The sequence below is a fragment of the Leishmania mexicana genome, chromosome 34 (assembly GCF_000234665.1).
Source record: "Leishmania mexicana MHOM/GT/2001/U1103 complete genome, chromosome 34".
Lineage (NCBI taxonomy): Eukaryota > Euglenozoa > Kinetoplastea > Trypanosomatida > Trypanosomatidae > Leishmania > Leishmania mexicana.
Window position 1 is genome coordinate 1,595,145 of NC_018338.1, and position 7,318 is coordinate 1,602,462.

The 7,318-nt window shown below is 52.8% G+C and overlaps 1 protein-coding gene across 1 annotated transcript; it reads left to right on the top strand.

Annotated features, from left to right (window-relative positions):
• Positions 1-1,262: 1,262 nt before the first annotated feature.
• Positions 1,263-2,159, top strand: LMXM_34_4240 (conserved hypothetical protein; the record flags this gene model as incomplete). Its single annotated transcript, XM_003879372.1, has 1 exon — positions 1,263-2,159. One exon carries the CDS (start codon positions 1,263-1,265, stop codon positions 2,157-2,159), a length of 897 nt encoding a protein of 298 aa, XP_003879421.1.
• Between the last annotated feature and the right edge of the window lie 5,159 nt (positions 2,160-7,318).

Consider the following 7,318-nt stretch of genomic DNA (forward strand, 5'->3'; position numbering starts at 1 on the left):
TAAGTCGATGTGGATACTTGTTGATAAGGTCGGCACGTGTTCGGAAACGGCATAGTGGCACAGCAGTCGTTGGTAAAACCATCCGGTATCACGACAAGCTGCTCAACCCGCACTCCCCCACTCCGTGCCACTCTTCACTCTTCTAATCTTCCTCTCTTCGCCACACCATCCGGTGCGCTTCCTTTTGCCTTTTCTATTGGCCTTTTCCCTGGCGCACCTCGGCCTATCGCCTCTGCGTGTGCCCGTACGTTGGCCAACGGAACTCTCAGCTAAACAAGAGAAGGTTTGAAGGAGCTCACTGCCGTCTTTTCGCTTACCCACCCCGCTCTCTATTCCGTAACGTCTGCGTGCACCTCCGTGTTCCTCTCTCTGTTCCTATTCCAACACGTGCCAGGGCTTATACATCCCGTAGAAAGATCTATCAAGAGCAGCGGGTGGCTTTCCCCTCCAACTGCGTCACAAAGAAAGCCACAGCGGGCTCTCGCACACCCGCACACCCGTTCACGCACGAGAGAGGACGACATCCGCTCCCTCGTTTCCTCATACGTCCCTACTCCGCACACACGCACACGCACACGCACACACAAGGGAAGGAGGGAGACAAAAGTCCGTGAGGTGCAGGCAACGGAGTGTAAGAGTTGGCCTTCACACTTTGCGCATTTTGCCCACCTCCTCCTCCCCCTTTTTTCCTACCGCCCCTTTCTCCCCCCTTCCCAGCTCCCTCTCCCGCCCACGCACCCATTATCTTTGTTTCTTTCTTTGGTTGGTTGCTGGCTTTAGTTTGTTTTTCTCTCTGTGTGTGTATGTGTGTGTGTGTTTGTCGTCTCTCTCTCTCTCTTCGGTGTGCGTGGGCCTGCTATCTTGCATTCCCCTTTTTTCCCCTCCCCTCCTCCATCTTCTCTCTCTGTCTTCTTGTCTTCACAGCTGCTGCCTCGTCTTTTTTTTCTTTCTCTGCTAGTGAGGGGGAGCCTTCTTGATTTCTTTTTTTTTTTGCTTTTCCCGTATTGGCCTTACTTTCATTCTCACCATTCCCCTCTTCTCCTCCCGCCCACCACGCTGTTACACTCTACTTCATCGTGTGTGTCTGTGTGTGTGTGTGTGTGACTCTCCACACGCTCCTGCGCTGGGTGCTTCTCTTCGAGTCGCTTTCTTTGCCTCTGCAATATCAGCATCGTTACCCACTTCTCCCCCCCCGTGCAAGAGGGTTCTCTATTCCTTTATTTCCTACACCTCCCTCCTCCACCTTGCTGTTGTCTGTCGCAATGCCGCGCGTTTTCGCCAGGCCCTGCACGACGTTGAGTGCATTACAGATGAAGCCATACAGCACGATGAAGTGCGGCACAGAGCGTCAGACGCATGACATGCTGCGACACACGGTAGAACGACTGTGGCACCCGTTCACGCAGGGCCATCGAGGTGCAGATCTCAATATCTACCGCTTTCGCGAGAACCTCGCAGGCCTCTGCTGCCCTGGCAACATTTTCACGTGCCAGGTAAACGGCCTTCTAGGTGGGACACGGGTGCTGGAAGACTTTTTCGCCACGATGCTGAGCGGGTTCGACATTGTCCACGCATCTGTTGAGGGCTCACGTGGGAAGCCGCTGTCGAATCCCGCTGACATATGCAACTACACGGGATACTATGTGCTGGCTCACACTCGCCCTTTTCTGGGGTGGAAGCCATCGCCGACGTCGCTACGCAGCACAGGGCAAACTTCCGTACGGCCGGAGACAACTATCCGTAGCAGTGTCCAGTACGGATTCAACGGCGCAACACCAGAGACGGCGTCGCGTTCGGCATTCCTGCTCAACGACTTAGATGGCGTTGAGGCCACTGACGCGACGGAGACGCTTAACGGTGAGCCCAACGCATTGCCGAAAATCTCCACGCTGGTCGTGCCCTTTACCACGTATGTGGAGGGGTTGGTTGATCACAGTCGTCTCTCGCATCTCGTGTTGCGGACACCCGTGATGGAGCTGCTGCGCACTCGCCCCGAGTGCCCAGAGGAGGTGCAGAAGTGCCTTGAAAGTCGAGAGGCGCTCAAGATCTTTGCGACGCTGCGCCGTGCTGGTGTAAAGCCGGAGCTGATTACTGCCAGGACGCTCCTGAGTGCCTCAAAGCGAGACCCGGCGTGGATGTCGGCCCTTGGTATCCTGTAAACTTGCGGGTCAGAGTGAGAGGAGCATACAAGCAGCTCTGTGAGAGCTCCCTATCCCATTTGGCACGGAGTGCACGCTCTCAGGCTCAAGAGCTTTCACGCTAACGTGAAATGAAAGGAAACGGTCGCTAAATTCGCGTGCGACGATGAGCTTGTGTGTCTGCATGTGTGTGTGTGTGCAAGGGCAGTGTGCATCCTCTGAAACTCAAGATTTCGCCTCAACAAGTGCAGCTGTGCTGGCTGCAACTATTTCTTGATTTCTTTCAGGCTGCTCTGGCACTCTCACATGAATCGCTGTCATCGTACGTTTTTCTTTTCAGCCTCCACGTACCGGTCCGCTCGTGCGGCACGGTCTTCCTCCCGTCGGGTGTCTGTGGCGCCCCTGCCCCCCCCCCCCCACGCTGTCTGTGCCCCCTCAGAAGGACAAGGTGTGGTCTCTGTATCCGCAGGCACACGCCTATGCATGGGCCCCTTCCGCTCGGCACACCCAGTCCTGTGAAAGACGTGTGAGTTCAGAGGAAGGTGAAATGCCCCCTGCTGCCAAAGACTCATGGCAGCGTCCCACCTGTGACGGCGCACATGCGGGCACTCCGTCCAGGCACCCACCCACCCCCTCCCCAGCGGGCAAGGATTTAGCCGTGGTGCTAGAGAGACTCGGCGAGCTGTGATTGTGTGTGTGTGTGCGTATTATTGCGGACCTGTTCGTGCGGGAATGGCGTGCTGAGAAGAAATGAGAATGTTTATTTCGTTGTGTGTCTGTGTGTGCGTTTTCTGTGTCCAGTGACTCAGTATGTATTCTGGGTGTGTCCTCCGCATTTTTCCCCGCCGTCTTTCTGTCTCTCTATCCACTGCCTGTGATCTCGTTCACTCAGCCTCGCACGGTTGCCGTGATATTGTTTTGTGGTGCGGGTGTGCGTGTCGGGAGAGTCTGAGGGCACGTAGACTGAGGATTGACGGTGGGGGGGGGAGAAGCTGTGGCGGGCAAAGCCGTCTGCGTGGAAACGCGCACAAGTTTCGACGAGGAGACGCATACACAGGCATCGAGCACCACCCATGCAGATACACTGAAAAAAAAAAAACAGCCAACGGGACCCCTTTTTTTTCTTCAATTCGAGGGATAGAGAGACAGGAGAACTGCATGTCGACGAGCGAGTCTCGCGTGTTTTTTTTCCCGTGTCGTCTTCGATTCCCGCCTCCTTTATAATGACTATTATCAGTCTTACATAGCTTTTTTTTTGCTTTCTTTATTCTATGCGTGCGTGCTAGAGAGAGAGTTTGAGTATGTGTGGCGCATGCGTGTGTTGGTCTGCGGGTGTGCCTGCGTGATGAAAGACGTTGTGCTTTGTCATTTCGCGGGCCACACTCACTGCCCCAGAGAAGAGAAGTGTAACTGCTTACTGCTTCTCTTTTTTTTTATTTCCTCCTCGTTCTCTTCCCCGACTCCTCGTGACCCCTTCCCACCAATACCCCTACCCGTCCTTTGTTCAACTGACGTGCAACGCGTGTGAATGAGAAGAGTATCATCTCTGTCTCTCCTCCTGCTCCTGACGGGCCCCACCTTTTGTTTTTCTCCTTTTGCCCTCACTCGTCGCACTCCCCTTCTTCCACCTGTGTGGCACCGCATGGCTTCCTCTCTCACACTGCCTTTTCGTCTCGGAAAGCCTCCGTTGACGTCGACTTTTGTTTTTTTTTTCGCCTTCTGTGGTTGTTTTGTTTGTTTCTCTTTCCAATTCGCCTTTTTCGCACTTTGTGTTCTGCGTGTGCGACGCTTGCCTCCGCTCGGCTGCGCGGATTTCGTATTCGCTCGTCTCTCGCTCTCTCCGTGCACTTTTCTTCTGCAGCCTCGTCCTCATGCCGATGCCTTGAATTCATCGCAAAAGAGACAAAGACCGATTATAGGACCACGAAGGAAAACAAAGAAAATACGCGCGAAAGGAGAAGGGGGTGGGAGTGGTGATCCTGAACAAAGCGCAATGTACGGCAGCACGGCGGCATTCAGTGCAGCGGCGTATCGTGGATGTGCTTTGCCTTTGGAATCAACCCTCTCTGCGTGGGTATGCGCGCAGGTGTCTGGTTCGATTGCTTTTCATTTTTTTTCGTTACAGCCAAAAGCCTTTGCTGTGCCGATACATGGGCTACTATTAACACGAGCAGTGTTGTTTGGTCTGGTGATGGCGATAGACGCTCAGGTAGAGACAGGGCGGCAGTGAGGGTGCGCCACGCTTCAGCTGCCTTAACATGACTTTACCTCGACGAAGCCACCCCTTTCTTCGTCCCCTCTCCTGTTTTTCCTCAACATTGTCGTCGTTGGTTTAGATACGTGCATGTCCGTGTTGGCGTACGCGTGGGTGCTCAAGAGCTTGCCTTTTTTTCTCCCTCGTGTTACTCCTTCGCGTCTTTTATTGTGCGTGTTTTGTGGTTCCTGTCTTTCGGTTTCAGTGGCTCATGCTCGGGTGTTTTTCTCTTCTTCGTCTTCCTCTGTTTTACTTTTCCGATGGCGATGACGGCGTTTTGTGCGTACCTTTTCAGAGCTGCTCTCCCCCTTTGTTTTCCCAAGCCGACACAAAACCCGCTCGCCCATCTCCGCTCGTTTTGCTTTCTCTTCCATGTACCCCTGCTTCTCCCTTTTTTTCGTGTCTTCAAACGCCCTAATCAATGGACCGAATCAAGACAAAGCACGTGATGTGATTGTCTTCTCTGCTGGCGTTCTCTTCCTTCGTTTTCGGAAGGGAAGTCGCACCAGTCAACGGCTTCTTTTTTTTCGTTGCTTTTCTGGTTTTGGCTGTGAAGAAGGCCGTCTTTTGCATTACGTCTTTCCCCATCCTCCCCCCTCTCTCCGTTCGCCTCACTTGTAGCTCTTCTCGCTGATCCTTCTCGCACGCTCTCGCTAACTCTGCACGCTGCGCATCAAGTTAATAAAAAAGAAAAGAACGGAGACGATACTTTGAGCAGTTAGCCGCCCCCTTTCTCCATTTACGCGCCGGAAGAGTCGCCCCCTCCAGCTCGCTAGCGTACGCACACACACACACACACACAGACACTTACGCAAGCCGTACAACAACGAAAACAGTAGCAGAGGGGGCGCAGAGGGTCTGATTGGATTAAGAGCGGAAGGAAAGGCGGCTGAGGGAGAAGGAGGGGGAGAGGGAAAACGATTTGCACGCAAGCGAAAAAGAAGCCACGCAAGGATCGCAGTTCTTGTTTCATGTGCCATGAGCCAGAGCGGCAAAGTACATCATTATGGTATACAAGTACGGACATCTCGTTGCTGCGCGGAATGATATGCGAGGAGGAAAATACGTACATTTTCCAAGACGCACACCGCAAAACAAAAAGAAGAACAGGCGCGAATTTCATCAAGCGTCAAGACTGTTTCCAGCTCGATCTCCGTCAAAACCGAAGCGTACGCGCGCACGCCTGTGCACGCTTGCAGACACGTACACATCCGCAAAAAGCATGAAGACGAGGAGAGGGCAGGATGAACGCAATGGGTGAGGCGAATAAGTGTCTCTGCGTTCCGTGTTGATGCTGCTGCCTCCCTCCCTCCCCCTCCTCTTTTTTGTTTTATTGCTCTTTGCTCTTCGTTGATGTTAGCCGTTGCCTGGCTCATCCGAGTCTTCTTTTTTTTGCGTCGCGTAAGTGTGTGCTTTCTCTCTTTCTTGGGGGGCTTCACGCATCCGTCCGCCTGCTTGTTTGTAGGTCGAGGGTGTTTGTGAAGGACAACGGACACTTAGAAAAAGTCCCACGGCACTACACTGCGAGTAGGACGTACGAAGGGAACATGATACGTCACAGAACCTTGGCGAAACAAAAGCTCCGTTAGCATCTCTTTTCCTTTGTACTTCTTTGTGTGTGTTTTGTCGTGGTGCCCTTTTGCTTTAGGAAAGAGAGAGTTGCGGTCAGCCACGTCATCGCCTACACAGGTCCGCTTCTCCTTTTCTCTGCCTTCGCTGTGACTTTCTTTTTTTTCGTATCCTGACTTCGTTTCGCTGGCGACGTCCAAGACGCAGCGGCGCCCGTGGATCTCATCGCTTGCGCGCTCCCACTTGTTGTCTTTTCCCACCGAGAGAACAAACACCTGTTTTCCTTTTTATCCCACTTATCACGAAAGCGGTTTCTATTACCACTCCTTCGTCTCTTCACTCCGCACCTCCTCCATCACGTTATTTTTGTTTTCTCTTCAGTCGCGTCCGCAGGCCCATTCCTTTCTTCTTTTGCTGCGCGCCGTTAAATACGCACTGCACGCAAACACGCGCACGTTCTTTTTTCTTCTGGAGAAACACGGATGCGGCCAAGGGTCCAAACGCACCGAGCATGTCTATGGTCTTGGTGGCTCCACCGCCAATCCCACACGTCCTGTCTGGTTGGTTGATCTCTTCTACGCTCCTTTCGCGTAAGCGGGCGTGCGTGCGGACGTGTGTGTGTGCGTGTGTTTTCAGGGGGGTGAATCACTTGTGCTCGCATGAGGCATCCTTTGCGTCTTCGCAGTCTCAGAATGCTTATCCTTCTCATCTGCTGTTTTTTTATTGTTTATCTGCTGGGGCCTGTCGGCATTCTCGATTTCGTTGATCTCTCTGACGTCCACGCTGGTTTCACCACGACGTTGACAGATTTTCAACGAAAAAGAAAAGACAAGTATCGTCAATCTGTGTCTCTTTTTTTTTACTTTCATTCACCTCGTTGCTCTCCTTCATGTAACTTTTTTGTTTCGGTTTTGTTCCGTCCTCCGCCTTCTCGGCAGCCGCGTTACATTGGTATGAGTGTGTAGTGCTCATCAAATGGAACGGCTCACATGTTCTACCGTTTTTTCGTTGCTGTTTCACATACACATGTGGCCTGTCTTGGTCATTTTTTCTCTTTTCTTTTTTTTCTTGCGCGTGTGTGATTAGCGTTCTCCTGCTGTATTGCTGCTGGGTCCCGTTGGTCGAATGAACTGCCCACTTTTGCCCTTTGGGGAGCGGGGATGAGGAAAAGCTGAGACTTCCTTGCTATCCTCCGCACCCGTGCCGTTCTTTCTACCATCACCGCTGCCCAGCTGTGTGTGTGTTTTCTTTTTTTTCCCTCTGCTCTCCTCCTCATCCTACCCTGTCTCTGTCGATATCGATAAAGATCGCACAGGGAGAGAATCGAGAGAACGAGGAGGAGGCCCGTCGCACACGG